The sequence below is a fragment of the Hoplias malabaricus genome, chromosome 10, assembly GCF_029633855.1.
Source record: "Hoplias malabaricus isolate fHopMal1 chromosome 10, fHopMal1.hap1, whole genome shotgun sequence".
Lineage (NCBI taxonomy): Eukaryota > Metazoa > Chordata > Actinopteri > Characiformes > Erythrinidae > Hoplias > Hoplias malabaricus.
The window spans coordinates 40,587,205-40,605,283 of record NC_089809.1 but is presented as its reverse complement, the minus strand read 5'-3'; the positions used below and the strand labels follow the sequence as shown (position 1 = coordinate 40,605,283).

The 18,079-nt window shown below is 45.7% G+C and overlaps 1 protein-coding gene across 5 annotated transcripts in view; it reads left to right on the top strand.

The window, feature by feature from the left end:
- The window catches only part of grb10b (growth factor receptor-bound protein 10b), an 85,352-nt gene that overhangs the window by 35,603 nt on the left and 31,670 nt on the right, over nucleotides 1-18,079 (top strand). For all 5 annotated transcript variants that reach the window (XM_066683712.1, XM_066683716.1, XM_066683711.1 and 2 more), the window contains 2 exons: nucleotides 4,193-4,415; nucleotides 6,807-6,948. In XM_066683712.1, coding sequence (XP_066539809.1) covers nucleotides 4,193-4,415; nucleotides 6,807-6,948 — 365 coding nt within the window. The remainder of the gene's footprint in view (nucleotides 1-4,192; nucleotides 4,416-6,806; nucleotides 6,949-18,079) is intronic.

Below are 18,079 nucleotides of genomic sequence, written 5' to 3'. Positions count from 1 at the left end.
GGCCACCGATCCAAGGAGCGTTTGAACCTCTTCAAAAGACCACAGCGTAATTTTACGAGCTGCCGTCGTGAGTCGGATAAAAACAAACGTGATCTCTGCTGCAGCTGTAGATTTTACAGATGGAGAGTTGGTGCTGGTCGTCTGCGTTGCGTGGCGTAGAGTGACGACTCTCTCTGGACGATCAGCGCTCTGCAAGGTTTACACGCCACGGTTTAGTCCCTACTCAACTCGCTCTGAACCACGATAAATCAGGTCCTGGAAGCAGGTTCTTGTTTAGCGGCCGTTCTATCTGGTACCTTGGAGTCTTCCTTTCCAGGTGCTGTAGATGAGACCCTGTCAGTCTCTGTCTCCCTTCACCTTTCCCTTCCCTTTCTCTGTCCCAGTTCGACTTCCCCCCTCCCTGTCATGGTACTCCCTCCACATTGTCTACAGCACTTCAGAACTCTGTACAGTGCGGCCTGCTGCATCTGTCTGAAGAGAACAAAGCTGCACCGCTTCCTATCACATGTCTGCTTCCGCAGGCCTTATTTTGGGGTTTGTCACTGCTCCCCCTCCACTCACTGTCACTCTCTCTCACACACACAGAGACAGGGAGGGAATCCTCGGCAGGACGCCTCTGTCCCAGCCCCCGCATCCTCCATTCCCATAACCCCTCTTTGTTCTACCTCTATTTGGATGTTAATTGTCATCTACACAGGACTTGTTCAGAAAGTTGTAAACATGCTGCTTTGGAAAATACAAAACACAAACAAGTTCCTGTTCAGTTGTCTCTGGGTCAGTGGGGGTCGGAGCGGTGCGTCTCTCTGATTGGCCGCTTTGCTTTGACTGGACACATGCGTCCTGTTTACACACAAACTACATTCTCCATGGATTTATTTTAAAGTTGTATTTTCCTCAGTAAACACTAAATCTGTAACAGCTTTTTAAAATATTACAATCTTCCTCCCCCTTCCCTCCGTCACGAAAGCTTCAGGTGCGGATTTTGTCTGGAATGTTGTGCAGTTTTTAGAAGTCTCGGTTTTTGGCTTTAATTCTGAGCCCTGAGTGTCAGGTGCCGGAGAGTCGTGGCTTGGTGGGGAGCACGTTCTCCTCTCAGCGCTGGGATCTTGGGTTCAGAGTTCCCATGTTCTCCCTGTGTCTGCGTGGGTTTCCTTCCACAGTCAAAAAAACATGGAGGTGAGGTGAATTGGGTTCTCTAGTAACTGTCCTGGTGTGAGTGAATGTCTGAGTGAATGAGTAAGTATATGAATGAATGTCTGTATGTGTGAGAGTGTGTCCTCCAGGTGGACGGTTGTTCTGTCTGTGTGTTTGTGTGTGGATTGAGTGTTGAATGGAATGGTGTTCTGTGCAGTGTTTGTAAAGCGTCCTTGGGTGTCTAGAAAGGCGATATATAAGTGTAACGGTTGTTGTTGATTGTACACAGCACTGTGCTATATATAAATTTATATCTGATGCATCCTCATTTAAAGCATGTAAAGTTGTTGATGATGGTGCTGACTAGAATTAAGAATGCAGCTCTTGTGATTTGAAAATGGCACCGTTTCAAACTGATTTCAGTTAAAAAAAAAAAAATAATAATAATAATTATTCAAAAAAGTTCAACATCCAGACCTTCAGTGAACACTGAAATGTTTTAAATGTGATTAAAAAAAAATGAAATCCACTGCTCTTACTGCTGACCCTGACAAACTGTTGTTGTGGTGGTTGTTTTTGTGGCTGGTGTTCTTGTTGTGGTTGATTTTGTTGCGGTTGTTGTAGCTGTGGTTTTTGTTGTGGGTGTTGCATTTGTTTTTGTGGCTGTTTTTTGTTGTGGTTTTTGTAACTGTTTGTTTTGCGGCTGTTGTGGTTTTTGTTGTGGCTGTTGATGTATTTGTTGTTGTGGTTTTTGTGGCAGTAGTTGTGGCTGTTGTAGTTTGTTTTTTGTTGTGGCTGTTGATATAGTGGTTTTTGTGACTGTTTTTGTGACCGGTGTTGATGTTGTGGATTTTTTTTTTTTTTATGGCAGTTGTGGCTGTTTTTGTGGCTGTTGCTGTTGTGCTTTTTATGGATGTTGTTGTGGCTGTTGTTGAATGATGATCCATCAGCCTCAGATGTTGACCTTGTCCACTGTGCTCCAGTCTGTGGCGCTTTTCTCCGTCATGAAGCTGCTGTTATGGGAATTTGTGCAGGAATAATTCATCATTAATCAGAGGCCTCCAGCTGTGAGACTAAAGAGCTCCTGCCTTTTCGGGGAAACATTACCCATTTCTAGACGTTCTGCAGCTGATGTGGTGCGTAGCTGTTATGGCGAGGACTGATGTCATTAGAGGTTTTCGTTTCCGGAACAGTGCCCCTCACAGGATACAGGAGGTCAGGAGGTCATGTGGTCAGGAGGCATGATCAGTTATCTGAACACTTCTGAGGAGGTTCTTGTTGGTGACAGAGGGCACATGTTAGACGGTTATGTTCTGTTAAAGCTGATCTTATTGGGAACACGTTTTAGTGAACTCGGGTGTTGTTGTTTGGAACTGAACACAGCTCCGTCATCAGTTCAGACAGATCAGTAGAGTTTGTTCCTTCCTTGTTGCAGTGTCCAGCTCTCGCTGGATTCTTTCGTCAGACACCGATCCAAGGAGCATTTGAACCTCTTCAAAAGACCACGGCGTCATTTTACGAGCTGCCGTCGTGAGTTGGATAAAAACAAACGTGATCTCTGCTGCAGCTGGAGATTTTACAGATGGAGAGTTGGTGCTGGTCGTCTGCGTTGCGTGGCGTAGAGTGACGACTCTCTCTGGACGATCAGCGCTCTGCAAGGTTTACACGCCACGGTTTAGTCCCTACTCGACTCGCTCTGAACCACGAGAGAACAGCCACTAAACAAGAACCCGCTTACAGAACCAGGACCTGATTCACCTGGTGGAGGAGCAGGAAGGATGTGTTGAGTAAAGGAAAGAAAGGCGTGAAATACTTTTATAGTATTTTTTTTTTTTTACTTTATTTAAACAACAAACTTAATGAACAAATGAAAATGGATATTAGTTGTATATTGAATACAGCCCTCTGTGTATGCTTGCAGGGGGGTGTGTGTTTGTGTCTTAGCTCTCGAGGATCTATAAGCAGTGAAGGGGATTACTGGGCTCTATTATTGGTGCAGGATTAGTCAGCAGTGATGAGGTTAGCTGACACATTTTCAGGAAGAGGTCTGTGAGGCGCCTGGTCGCTCCGAGACAGAGCAGGTCAATAACATTTAGGGCCCAGTGCACCCAAAATACCCATTCACATTATCCATTCTCCTCATCCGCTTTCTCCGAGCGCACCTCAGACCATCTCGGGCCGAGCAGACTGGAGGGTTTAGAGCTGCTGTAGACCGACTGACCTCGGGACAAAAGGCTAAGCCCAAATTAATCAGCAGATATTTGAGGCGAGGGCAAGGGGCCTGGCCGTGTGTGTTAGTGTCCCGTGGCTGGTAACTCTGTTTTGAAATGTTTGAGTTTGTTTTTTTCTGCTGTGCACTTGATCGAGGGAATATTCCTGATTAATCTAAATCTGTGGCGACCTCTAGTGGACGAATGTAGAAATGAAATGAGAGACTGTTTAGACTTAGAAAAAAACACCACATGCTCAGCCTGTCACTCATGCCATGGACAAACACCACACTCTCACCCTGCCTCACACACACACACCTGTGGACAGTTTCACACACACCTGTGGATCCAGGGGAAACCCACACTAACACAGGGAGAACACTACACTCACAGACAATGACCCATGAAGCGGGTCCCACCCAGGACCCCGAGCCTCTGCAGCAGTGTGGCGCGGACCGTCCCTGCAGCGCCCCCTAGCTGCTCTTGATAAACAATTACTGTTTCATTATTTGCAAAAATTGCAGGGTTTGTGTTTTTAAAGTTGATTTGGAATGAAGCAGTCTGTCAATGATGTGCGGCTGGGTTTCACACGTTCCTCATTATAGCCGTGGTGTTCAGCCAGCTGGGGGCGCCAGATACATTTCACACAAAAACGGATGCTGTGACCCCTGGTCCATCATAAACAGCTGAAAAGTCTTTTAAAACGTCTCTTATCTCCTAAAATACAGTATGATGCATGGTCTCTTTCTCTCTCTCTCTCTCTCTTTCTCTCTCTCTTTCTTTCTTTCTCTCTCTCTCTCTCTTTCTCTCTCTCTCTTTCTCTCTCTCTCTCTCTCTCTCTCTCTCAGAGGATGACGTGGACCTGGAGGCACTGGTGAATGATATGAACTCTTCGTTTGAGAGTCTTTACTCCACCTGCAGCGTCCAGAGCGAGACTGCCCCCCTGCTGCGCAACGGCCAGCCTCATCGGTCCAGCGAGCTCACGCCTTCACACAGTCATACGCGTGCCCAGCCCACATCCCCGCGCCAGAGACTGCGCCGCTCCCAGCCCATGCACATCCTCGCTGTGAGGTAACTATCTCTCTCTCTCTCTGTCTCTGTATCTGTGTCTCTGTTGCGCTCTCTCTCTCTCTGTCTCTCTATCTCTCTATCTCTCTCTCTCTCACACACACACACACATACACACACTGAACATATGATACATCTTAGCTGGGGAAAACTGCACTTGACCTCCGAGAAGAATTTCATGCCTCTTGGCTTTTTCCAAAACAAACTCAGTCCTAATAACAGTGCGTCTACTTTTAGAAAGTTTTCATTCTTTCCTCAAACCGCAGGCGCTCTCTCACACACACTGCAGAGAGCTGAAGTCTCTCAGAATCCAGAACCAGATCCATACACTACAGCGTGTTTATAATGTGGAGGATAACGAACCGTTTGCTTTATCAGCGTCTCTTTATGGACATAATGAATACATGTGTTAAGGTTGTATTAACTCTTGCTGTTTACAAGCAGTCTGCCTGCACTGAGAGTCCATGGAGGTGTCCCTCTCGTCCGCTGCTGCGCTGCATGAATACACACGTAGCTTAAGAGGGACCTCCACGGGTCACGGGGGTGGAGCGGCACCGAGCCCTGACACACTGCTCCCCGTCCTGTGACGTCAGAATTACTCAGATGTCACACGAACAGTCCCTGATGATGATGATAAGGTCACGGCTGTGGTCGGTTTTAATGATGTTATTGAAAAAAGCAATGTTACGTTGTGGTAACGAAGTAATAAATATGACCTCCTCCTCGTCATCAGCGGCGATGCCAGTGTAGATTTAGAAAATACAGAAAGATAACAGCTGATTTAACGTTATAGACATGTCACACTTGTCTGTCTACATTTCATTGTACAGTGACAAATAATTACAGACTTACATTCCCACTCTCTGTATTCATTTCTATTAAAACCTATTTTAAATATTAATATTAAATATTCATCGTCTCAAACCAGTGCACAGGCCCTACATCTCTCCAGAGTTACAGCTGTTATCAGCTTTCACACAAACACAAGCCCTGAGCAAAGGGCACTAGGACCCTGAACCCGGAGATTTACAGAACATTCTCCCAACATCTGAGACCCAAAACACGCTGTAACCAAGGCTCAGGGTCTTTATGGTGTGCACTGAGAGGGCGCTATGTTAATTCTCTCTGGGTTTAATGCATATTAATGTTCCCAGACGTTTGATGAATGTGTTTGTCTGGTTTTTATGTATTTGCTCATGTGATTATGCCGTATACAGGTCCTAGTCTGGACGACTGTGTCCCGAATGGTACCATATTCAGGTGTGTGTACGCAGCTCAGAGCTGTGGGTCAGGGCAGGCTTGAGTGTTAGAGTAAGGGTAATGAGCTGAGGTAGAGCTGCTTTTTATGGGTTCACTCAGAGGTTCACATTCAAACTAAGCCGTGACCTCTGTGGGACACACCTCTCCTCTGTGTGTGCCATGTCTGAATGTTAACCTTAAAGTGAACCTACACACACACTGACCTCTGCGTCATACAGGCAAATCTGCTCTGAAGTGTGTGTCTCTCTCTCTTCCCACTTCAAAAGGTCCTTCTCTCTAAGACCAGCCTCCAAAAACACCCCATATGGCGCCAGAGCAAAGCACAGAAACACTATCAGTGACTAAACTTAGAGCCCTAAATATCTCCCTCTCTTCTCCCTATTTCTCCTCTTATCTCTCTCTCCTTTCTCTCCTCTCTCTCCTCTTTCCCTCTCTCTCCTCTTATCTCTCTCCTTTCTCTCTCTCTCTCTCTCATATTAAAACAGTACCTTACACATTATCATATAAAAATGTTTTGTAGATGGTCAAAAAGCGTTAGTAATAAATGAGTGAACTGAACAAAAAAAGATTTTCAGATTAAAAAAAAAAAAAAAAACACTGCATTTTTGTTTTCAGCACTTTTTTTTTTTTGTTGTTGTTCAAATGTTTCCGAGCCCTGAGTCTGAACACTTCTGGCTCCAGGGTTTTGGACGGTGTCAGTGGGAGGAGGTTTCTTGCCTCGGCTGTTTCCGTGTCCAGTTCAGGAAGAGATTAGGACCGAGGGGGGTCAGGAGTGTGGTTAAAGCCTCACTGCACAGTCTCCAAACTCGAACTAATCACGCTTTGTGCTGTAACGAGAGACGGAGAAACTGAGTGTAAACAGCTCATTGTCTTTTCTAATGTACAACGTGGGATAGAGCTCTTCATTGTCAGGCTCTTTTGAGGCCTAATGTTGTACTCTGTGGAAGAGCTGGAGGGTAATTTGAAGATGTGGGTGTTTGATCTGTGCAGCACACCCTCTGTTTCAAACACACGCTGTGGTCGTTTACACGCACACACACACACTCTTAATGCAGAAGTGTTCACCAGTGGAAGGAAAAGGATGCTGCTTTTATTTTAGTTTATTTGCTTATTTATTCTCTCTCTCTCTCTCAGGAGGCTGCAGGAAGAAGAGCAGCAGTATCGAACATCCTCCCTCCCGGCCATCCCCAACCCCTTCCCAGAGCTATGCAGTCCGGCCGGCTCCCCCACGCTCAGCCCTGGCTCCTTACCTCCAACTCAACCCTCAGGCAAATATGTAAGCCCCCATTCCTCTGTCTTTCTTCTGCTGTGCTTTGCTTTCAAGACAAAATGATGATGTCGTGTGATTGGTCTGTTTAACTGTCATCTTTGGTGCAGTGTTGTGGGTAACGCCGCTGCTGTCTGCGCAGTACACCAGGGTTATGGCACTTTTCCACTGCATGGACGCGCAGAGGCTTGTTTTTTCCGCTCCTCCACCAGGTAAATCTGGTCCTGGTTCTGGAAGCGGGTTCTTGTTTAGTGGCTGTTCTCTCGTGGTTCAGAGCGAGTCGAGTAGGGACTAAACCGTGGCGTGTAAACCTTGCAGAGCGCTGATCGTCCAGAGAGAGTCGTCACTCTACGCCACGCAACGCAGACGACCAGCACCAACTCTCCATCTGTAAAATCTCCAGCTGCAGCAGAGATCACGTTTGTTTTTATCCGACTCACGACGGCAGCTCGTAAAATGACGCCGTGGTCTTTTGAAGAGGTTCGAACGCTCCTTGGATCGGTGGCCGACGAAAGAATCCAGCGAGAGCTGGACGCTGCAACAAGGAAGGAACAAACTCTACTGATCTGTCTGAACTGATGACGGAGCTGTGTTCAGTCCCAAACAACAACAACACGCCAATACACCATGAGTAAACACCGCTCAACGTTACCGCCGCCATTGTTGTGGTTTATAAAGCCCGCTGTTCCCCTTAAAGATGGGGTTTGAGACGACACTGGATACAATTTGGGGAGGAGCTGTGGGAGTGGTGAAGGGACCAGGGAAGAGCGTTGAGCCGAAACCATGCAGGGGAAAAGTGCCTTTAGATTTCCTGTTTAAGTGGCAACATCGAGGGTCCTATGTCAGGATTCCTATCACTGCCTGTTGTCTGTGTGAAAGAGCATCTGCCAAATGGGGTAAATGTAAAGAGATTGATCTCATAGTTAGTGATATCACAGGATATTTACACCGTATCGAGACTGACAGGTCTTAAAGGAGACATTGAAGTAACTTGCACAGAGCACATTCACATTAAAGTATGAATCTGGAGCCCACCAACTCACACACTGTGAAACAAGACCCCCTCTGTCAGAAAACATGGGATAAAGAGACGTTAGAATTACCCCACCCCTTCGTCAGTGTCTGCCCAATCACAGCGCAGGACCCGTGTTTTTTGACGCAGATGTTTGTGAAGGAAAAGTGATGTTCGTTTCTGTCTTTGAACATTTCAGCTCTGTGTGAATCATGTTTGCGAAGTGTACAGAATGTTACAGGCGTCTTTTGAAGCCGAGTCCAGAGCGGAAACAGTCTGAACTTTTGTCCAAGGACTGTGTTCAAAGCCCGTTCCCTGAGGGTAGCGCTGTTCCACACTCTGCGCGTGACACACAACAAAACACTCATCACAGCTCAGAGAGATGGGCCACAGATTTCTGCTAATGTCTGCATTGATGTGTGTGTGTGTGTGTGTGTGTGGAGTCTGTGGTCTTCATGGTCAGTTATGATTGTGTTTGTGTGTTTCCTCCCTATGTGCTGCTCTACAGTCGGTTTACGCTGGAGGTTCTTAGACAGTGGAGACACTCCAAAGTAGAAGTTTGAACAATTAATAAAAGAGAAAATAGCTAAACAGTCATCAATAGTGAGCTAAACTCATTTGATGTTTTTGCAAAACGACCAATCACATGGACCCCACGTGTGTGTGTGTCCACCTTTCCATGTAACACTGACTTATCTTTGCTGTTTGTAATTATTCAGGTAGAACCCTACTCTAAATACGAAACACAGTTAAATATATTGTTGCTGTCTGTTTCCAAAAGGAGAAACCTTAACTTTCAGTGGAGGTTAATGTAAAACTATTATATTCAGAGTAAAGTAATTTTGGAGTGTTTCTATTGGTCCATTCATTACGAATTGAACACAGTGTGGAGGACAGCTGCTGTAGTAAACACCCACAAACAGATACAGGTTTACATTTGGACACTGACGATATGAAAGTAACGTGATGGGGTTGATCTGTTCTTGGGGGTAATATTGTAATGATGTTTGGTTTTTAGGTGATTTATTGAGAACAGAGCATTAGTGCTTCATTTATAGGTTGTTAATTTTAATACGACACCAGTTACAGTAAAAGCCAAGAGCGGGAGAATGTACACGTTTAATAATTGATTTTTAATTGATAAAACACTAATTAAATTAGTCCTTAAATGAGCGATCCAAATTTAGCAAATACAGTGATTAAGAATAATCAGACACTGGAATATACGATTGTTTAAATGCCCTAAATTAGCTAAACACATAAAGAACCATTGCTCCAGAACCGAGCGAGTGGCGAAAACACTGGAGATGTTTATTCTTCTGTAAACACTGACTGTCGCTGACCTCAGTGTTGTACACAGAGTAATGTCCGTCTACTGAAGGTTAAATCAATGATATCACGGTGACAGACGGAGTTGGAGCATAGAGATAGATGCTGAATACATTGAGACGACTTGGATCCTCTGAAACAGGTGTTGAAATGTTTTCCTGCAGGAAGCTGAAGACCTGAAAGGTGGAAAAGCGATGCATGCGCTGGAATTTCTGTTTAATTTCTATGTAAAAGCTTCTGTGTAATTTCCTGTTAGGGGTGTTTCCGGTTTTCCCCTGATGCCCAGAAATGAAGCTGCGTTGACTGGAAATTAAGTAAAAATGCGGTCGCACATGTTGACGAGCCCCCGTCTGTGTCCCTTCCCCAGAATGTGTGTAACAGTTTCCACCCCATCATCATATTCAGCCCTGCTGTATTTCCAAAACTCACCCCCCTCCCTCCTTCATAATCATCTCCACATGGAGCTCTGCTCTCTTACTGTAACAGTCATCATTACTGTAACATCCGCCTCACATTTGATTGAGTTGCTGTAATCCCCCATGTTTGATTTAGTTTTGTCCCATGGATGTGTCCCAGCAGGCCTCTGACACCAGCCCCAACTCTGTGTAGCACCCCAGTGTCGCGGTGCAGAGCCAGAACCAACAAAGTCATTGGAGCGCCCCCTTCCTGCTAATATCAACCGCGTGGTTGCCCTCGTTTGCACGTGAGACGTGTGTGAATAGCTGGGATTCCTCTCGTATGAAGAGATGCATGCGTTTCACATGTCTGGCGCAGTCTGGAATGCAGACAGGGAGCGGTACAACGGCAAACGTGTGACACCTTCACACGCAGGTCCTGTGTCAGAGCTGGTGAACACCTGAGCACCAGGACGTAAATCAGCGTACAGTAGGAAAGAGAGGGAGAGACGATCATAAATGAGGTTTATTACCTGCACAGTATCATTCACTGGATATTGATTAGACATCGTTCAATATCAATCATGGACACAGACTTGGTTGCTGTTCTTTTTCAATGTGTAGCTGCGCTTTTATTTGTCTATTTTTAGTGAAAATTACTCTTTAAAGTAAGGTTTTGCCACTTGAAACTCCCCACTGTGATACTGTAGCCGTGTGTAAAGAAATGTAGCTTCCTGTAATCTCCTGTATCCCTTCTAGACACATTTCCCCCGCACCGTGTGCTGTCTCTGCCTGCGTCTCCCCCTGTGCCTTTTTACATACAGACAGACGTAGTTTGAGACAACAGATGTCCTCCTGGCTGCACCCTCTCTCGCTGAGAAGTGAAATGTGGTGTTTATTGAATTTTCCGAGCTGCAGGCTTTTTTCTGACAGGGCCCCTGTTCCCTGGCAGCCCCCCCACACGAGAGGCACGCGAGCTGTAGAGCGTCCCAGAGCTGTACACGGCTGCGCAGATGCACTGCCTTTATTTGCTGCCCTTTCTTTAAACCCCCCACCGTGCACGTGATGTGGGGAGGGCCATGTGTTGTGATTTTCAGAGCGACCAGTTTAACCCCTTTTAAACCAGACCAGTTTAACTCAATGAGACTCATGAACAGCAGAGGGTCTCAATATAAACACAAGCATAAGTGTCCTCGGTGTGATCAAAGTCCTAACAATGTTTTATAAGTTAATCCTTTGCTGGAAGCTGTGATAGTGATGATGGTTGGATGAGGATGGTCCCTGAGTCTTGACACCCTTTCACACAGGCGCAGTAACCCCTCAAAGTCCTCTACACATACAGCTCCTCCGGGCAAACACAAACACCCACTTCATTCATTCATTCATTGTCTGTAACCCTTATCCAGTTCAGAGTCGCGGTGGGTCCAGAGCCTACCTGGAATCATTGGGCGCAAGGCAGGAATACACCCTGGAGGGTGCGCCAGTCCTTCACAGGGCAACACAGACACACACATTCACTCACACCTACGGACACTTAAGTCACCAATCCACCTACCAACATGTGTTTTTGGACTGTGGGAGGAAACCGGAGGAAACCCACGCAGACACAGGGAGAACACACCACACTCCTCACAGACAGTCACCCGGAGGAAACCCACGCAGACACAGGGAGAACACACCACACTCCTCACAGACAGTCACCCGGAGGAAACCCACACTCCTCACAGTCACCCGGAGGAAACCCACGCAGACACAGGGAGAACACACCACACTCCTCACAGACAGTCACCCGGAGGAAACCCACGCAGACACAGGGAGAACACACCACACTCCTCACAGACAGTCACCTGGAGTGGGAATCGAACCCACAACCTCCAGGTCCCTGGAGCTGTGCGACTGCGACACTAACCTGCACTCGCTTTAAAATATAGTTTAAAAACATACATTTTGACAAAGCCAATGGGTTTTTGTTTGATGGTTGTCTCATTTTATTTTTAGAATATTGTATCAACCCAAATTAAGAAATATATCACGACATACATTTTGGTCACATCGTCTAGCACTAGTCTGGACCATGTCTGTGAATTAAAAAGTTTGTTTATTCGAGGTGTGATGTCAAAGCGCACTTTGGGGCCCTTAGGCTTCTCTTTTTAATCTTGACATCAGTCGATACTTAATCGTGGGATTTCGGTGCCGATGTGAAGTGCTTCTTGTTTTCAGAATCGGTTTGGATTTTATTTGTGGACCCCATTACATCGACACTCTGGGTTCCATAATTTATCTTTATCACTAAATCACCCTTTCACACATGTTTCCGGGATGACAGGCCTGTGGTGCCCACTCTTCTTCATTGTGTTGTTCCTCACTCTTCTTCCCTCCACCCCCACATTCCTCCAGAAGGGAAATCACCTCGTCATGCCTCCTTTGCCTTCTCCACGCCCTATTCCCATGCTTTCCTGCACCTCCACCTTAGGGCACACAACTTCCTGTGTGCGTGGGTTTTAATCCATTTAAAGCTTTCACTGACCTCACTCTGGCGCTGGCAGTAAAGGAGTGGGGCAGGAATAAAGGGATGAGCAATATCTGTAATAGCATCTTGCCTCGCTTTACTGTGGTGCTGCCTGTTTACTCCGGGGTGAGGTAAGTGTCTGGAAATAGCCCAACTCCGGGCCGGCCGCGCCACTTAGACTGCAGCGTCGGCTCCTATCTCGGGCCGAGCCGATCTACTCCTGCAGGTCAGAAGTTTGGCGATGCATAAAATGATCCAAAGTAATGCCTGTGCATTCAATCAAATCTAAAGCTAAAGCAGAATCAGTATCTCGACCGGGGACGATCGTCATATTCGGGCATCTGTGAGGGTTGATTAACCACAACGACAGAGGAGCACGGTTATGAACAGACCGTGCGTCGTTATTCTGAACAGGTGAGGGAGACTGGTGCTGGACTGGTGTAAACCACATCTGACTCATCTTATTAGGGATGCGCACGAGGACTTGATTGTTCTGTGTCAGTATTCAAACTCGGATCAACTTCACGATCCAGTAAGGGTTACTCGAGAAGCTATTTCAAAGTCTCTCCCTCTGTTAGAGAGATCTAACGCCCCTCGGTTCTTTATAAAACTATTAGAATCACTTTATTGGCCCCTGTGCTGCACACAGAGGAATTTGTTCTCTGCATTTAGCCCAATCCGTGCAGTGAAACACATTTACACACTAGTGAACACTAGGGGGCAGTGGGCAGCCCTAGCCACGGCGCCTGGGGAGCACTTGGGGGTTAGGTGCCTTGCTCAATGGCACTTCAGTCATGACCTGCCGGCTCTGGGGATCCTTCTGGTTACAAGCCCAGTTCCTCATCACCAGGCCATGGCTTCCACAGAAAGACTGAACAAAGAGCCATGCCATGAAAATGAGACTTAAACACGTGGACAAACTTAACAAGTGTCCTACAGGACAACAACTCATCGTCTCGCACACGACTGGGACCTGGAATGTCTTTTTAGACACTGACAGTGTGGTGCTCGTTAATGGCTCAGGGGTCTGTCTCTGTTTTAAAAATGATTATTAATGATCTTTTAAGATGTTTACAGATGTTAAACCTTTAAGTGTAGCCTGTTTAACATGGTACTCTTTGTAAAGTGTATGGGCATATGTAGAAAACACAGTTCTGGTCTTGTCTGCTGTTCTGAGGACGGCGAGGGAAGCTGGAACTTAGTCAGCAGCTCCGTCTCGAGGAAAGTAAGGCCTTCGTTCAGTGGGCGGGTGCTAGGAGACACACCGCTGTCACATGTCAAATGTTAATGAATAGTTTGGACTGCTTTCTATTCTGAAGCACAGGTGCAGCCAGGTTTGTTCAGCGCTGAGGGATTAGCCGACCTCACAGGGCTCAGACGCATTCAGCAAGGAAGCTGGAATTCAGACTGGGGCTGTGCCGTGCGGTGGGGGGTGGGCGGAGGTGAAATATAATGCGATCTGAAGACATTTTCACGAAACAGAATGTTCCAAATACGTCTTTGTGTTACATATAAGTGTAGTTCCAAATGAACTTTTGTCATTTTGTGGTGACTGTTGTGTAGTGTTAAAAAGGACAATTATCTAAAAATGAAGTAGTGTGAAAACGGTGGGTGAAGAATGTATTGGGCGTTTGTTATGAGCTCCATCAGGAAAAAGCACTGAAGACGACTGTGATGGGTTTGGTTTGTTCTTGGGGATAATACTGTGTCCAAAAGTACGTGTGAGTTTGGGTTTAGACGATTTAAAGCTGGGGGTTTTGATGTTAGCCGCCGCCGGGAACCTAGCATGCTAATACTTTAATAAAATGTCGCTTCACTGTTGTTTAAAGGGGACATTCTGGAAAATATAATAATAATTGAGTGCCTTGTCACGTGAATGAGTGAATTCTGTTGAAATGAATGGGATTTTGCTGATTTGGCTTTTCCTGGTCTTTAAATCACAGCAGACGATGTGTGGCTGGTTGAAAAGTGGCTCATCTGTGGGAACGAGGGCTGGACTCATGTAGGTCATGCTGACTCCAAGTGTTCAGGCTGCACACTCTCGACTGGAGCACGGACCTTGAACAAAGTGGGGCACTGAAAGAGAGGGAGGGAGGGAGAGAGGGCACTTGGGAAAGAGAAAATCTGTATCTGCTTTTTATCCATGTTTAACATCAAACACGAGCGAAAGATTTTGCTTTGAGAGATCACTAATGTTGTCCAGAGAGAGAGATCCCAAACGAAGGAGTGTAGTGAACACTGAACGCTGGCAGAACTTGGCTCCTGTCCAGCGAAGCCTCATTATGAAGCCCACTTCAGGACAGGATGTTGTACTGTACAGAGCGGCGAGTCACGTCTTAGATCTGAGAACTGTCTTCTCTGGCCTCATTCTCCTGCTTCAGACTGCCCCACTTTTAGAGCCCTGCTCTTTTCCCAGACACCCCAGCTCTCGCCTGTTCAGCTGATCTCAGGCCTGAGACGGTGTGGCTGTGGACTGAACGGAAACTCGAGGCCAGAGAGATACGCCACGTCCCTGGCATCAGTGCTGCTTCCAGGTTGTTTATGAAATGAAAGCTTTGTTTCTGTTTTATTGCCCTCTTTCTCAGGAAGCACACTTTTACCTTTCAGCTGGGTGTTGAGTGAGCGTTCGCCGTTCTCCTGGAGCTCGCTGACGGACGCGCTTGCCAAGCAAGATAAACTGGTGTGCTTGAAAATAGTCTTCGGCTTAATTCCATGTCATCATCTTTATGAGAACACAGACTGCATTTAACACACTGCGGCCTGTCATTACGTGCCCTGTTGGACTCTGCAGTATCATTAGTTAAACAAATCTGCAAACCGGATTGTCTTTCAATCACGTCTGAAGTTTTTATTGCTTTTTTTAAAAATGTGATGCTGCAGTATACGCGAGGCCCTCTTTCCAACTTAAAGACATATGAGACACAAGGGTATAAAGGAAGATATTAAAGAAAATAAATATTGTTTGCTGCATGTTCACGTTAATGTGTGACTCTGGAGGCCACCAACCCACACACAGTGAAACAGTCTGTTTTCTGAAAACACAGGATAAATCGAGACGTCAACTGCAGAGACTTTAAAATCGCCCCGCCCCCACGTCTGAGTCTGTCCAATCACAGCGCTGGCCCTGCGTTTATCTGAGAGAAACAGAGAAAACCAGTACAGAGAAGAGAACAGAGCGAAAACAGCTAAAAACCAGAGATTCTGCTCCTCGCTCCTCACTGCTGTGCACTCGGTGTCGGGGTGAACAGCGAGCGGCTCATTATCATTTAAAGGAACAGGTGCTGGAAGCGGGCGTTCTGAACAGGGCTGTTTACACAGGGGGAGAACACTGCTGTGGGGCTTTGACCAAAGCAGGACACAGATGAGGTATGGCTCCTTTTTAAAGTATATTTCAACCAGTGGCTTCAGAGGTGTGGAAAGACCTGAACATTCCTGCTGATGTTTCCACTAATTATTCCACTCATTTTTATGCTTGTAGGAGTTCCTTTTCTTTGTTTTACAGAAAACAGTGAGCGAAAGATGAAGTCTGAAGCTGAAATAGGACTCATTTTTCCGTCAGTGTGTGTGGGGTTCTCTGGGCAGCGTGGCCAAAAGAGCGAAAGTACAGTGGCGCTTGTCCCGAATTGATTTGTTCAATTAAAGTGTATGATGTCATCCTCTGTGGACACTCGGTGGCCGTCCCCAAACAGACAATGATCCGCTGTTGGGCTGAATGGCCTCTCCTCTGCTCCGGGCACACAATTAAAGCGCCTGTTTTTATTGGGGAAACACTTGGCACATCCCCGTCTTCATCCCAGTCGGGAGCCACGGGCTAAAGAGGTCGTCCATTCAGAAGTGGATTGTTAGGGCCCGATGTGTGTGGCGGATGGCGAGATGAGGGGCCACAGGGCCAAGGGGACCACCGGACTTTAGGAATTTCTGCCTGCTGATGGGCGTCGCATGTGATCTATATATAGCCTCGCTGTGCCACGGCTCGCACACTGAGAAGGGGACTCTGAGTTTGGTTTATGGCGGTTATATATGATCCTCTGCAGTGAAGCTGCTCGTCGTCGTTTCCTGGAATTAGCTCTGAGTCAGAAGATAAAATCTTAGATGCAGCTGTGATTCATTGTTTAGGGAAATTTATGGGAAATCTGGGCCAACACCAAGATCACATGAGGTTTAGTGTCACATTATATAACACAAGGTCAAGTGAGTGGAAAAAATCTCGGTGATTAGTCCCTCATTGTGTTAAATACAAAAATAGGAAAAATTAAAATATACAAGTAGAGTATGTACACAGCTTAACTGGAAAAAACAGACGAGTTTATTACGGTATTATGACGATACCAATGCGGATGTACACACTTATAAAATACAAAAGTTACGTTACACTACATTAACGTTATAAAGGAATATTGCATTTATTTGCATAAGATTTTAGCTTCCAACCAACTGTAGGCGAACAATAACATAAATTCTTAGCTACATTTTTTATTTATTTATTTATTTTTTAAAGCTTAAAACCAATCAGCTAAAGAAATGTCACTAACATTTTTCACGTTATTGTTTGCCCACAGTCGGTTGGAAGCTAAAATCGTATGCATATGGTCCGAGCTTAAATTTTCTTTAAAATTAACAATTTAAATTAAATCTACGCAAAGTAATAAACATAAATGAAAGTTCACTGTACGTCAGTAGCAGTGGTGGACAGTAACAAATTAACGTAATTTGTTACTGTACTTAAGAGGTTTTTCTGTGTATCTACTGGAGTAGTTACATTTTGGGCGCCTTTTTACTTTAACTTCACTACATTTCTAATCAAATATCCACTACACTATGAGAAATCTGTCGTTACTTTTGTGTTATGCGTGTGTTAAAAACTTGCATGTCACAACGAAAGAAGCGCATAATTGCACCAATCACGTTACAGCACGCACTTTGTTAAAGAGAGTCGGCCCAGACGGTGCTCTCCAGTTCAGCGTCAAGTGCCGGCAGGTGTGTGTTTGTAAAAGAAAATCCAAACCTGCCACAGGTTTATTTTATTGAATTAAAAAAGATTTTTAACTAAGGTGCCAATAAATCTTAAACTTGAATGGCTTTTTTAAAAATGTAATTTCAGTGTTTGGGTTGAACCTGATGGACAAAGTTTGCCTTCAGTGTTTTATGCTTTGATACTTTAATAAATCAGTGTCAGACTAAAACATGACGTTGTAATGAAATATCAGTGAACCGAGAGTGACTCCGACTCATTTTAGATAAAAAAAATACCTCAATTACCCAAGAGTCTTGTTACAAAAATGATAATAGGACATTAGCTCTGTAATAAATCATGATACTTTTGACACTTAAGGACATTTTGAAGACTTTAGAGCTTTTATTCGTGTGAAAATCTAAACGTAGGGAGTAATATTTGACACGGGTGTCTGTACTGAAACTCAAGAACACGATTCGTGCCCTTGGTCCACCGCTGATCAGTTGTAGTGTTGTCTTCCTGTCATAACACTGGGTTATTTTTGTTGCTGCCGTCTCTGGCACCGTGGTCAGAGTGTGGGAGGGTGATGATGGTGATGAGCTGTTACTGTGGCTGTAGAAAACCTCAGGGTCACAGTTCTCAATAGTCTGAGTGTTATGAACACTCGTCTCGTGGAGCGAGCTCAGCACTTTTATTCTGCCAGGGACTGTACAAACCCTGCAGGACAGCAGCCCGTTTTAGACTCCGCTTAATCACATGTTTGCCCCAGACTTGTCTGCGTGCCATGTCAGCTGCTACCAGCCATGGGGCTGTATGAGCCTAACTGCACCTTCACCGTGTCTTTAGTGCTATCCAATGCTATCAGAGGCTTCTCTCCGAGTCCCCGCTGAGATGGCTGGACTTATCCAGGGATAACTCTGTACTGCTTATCCTGCTCCACT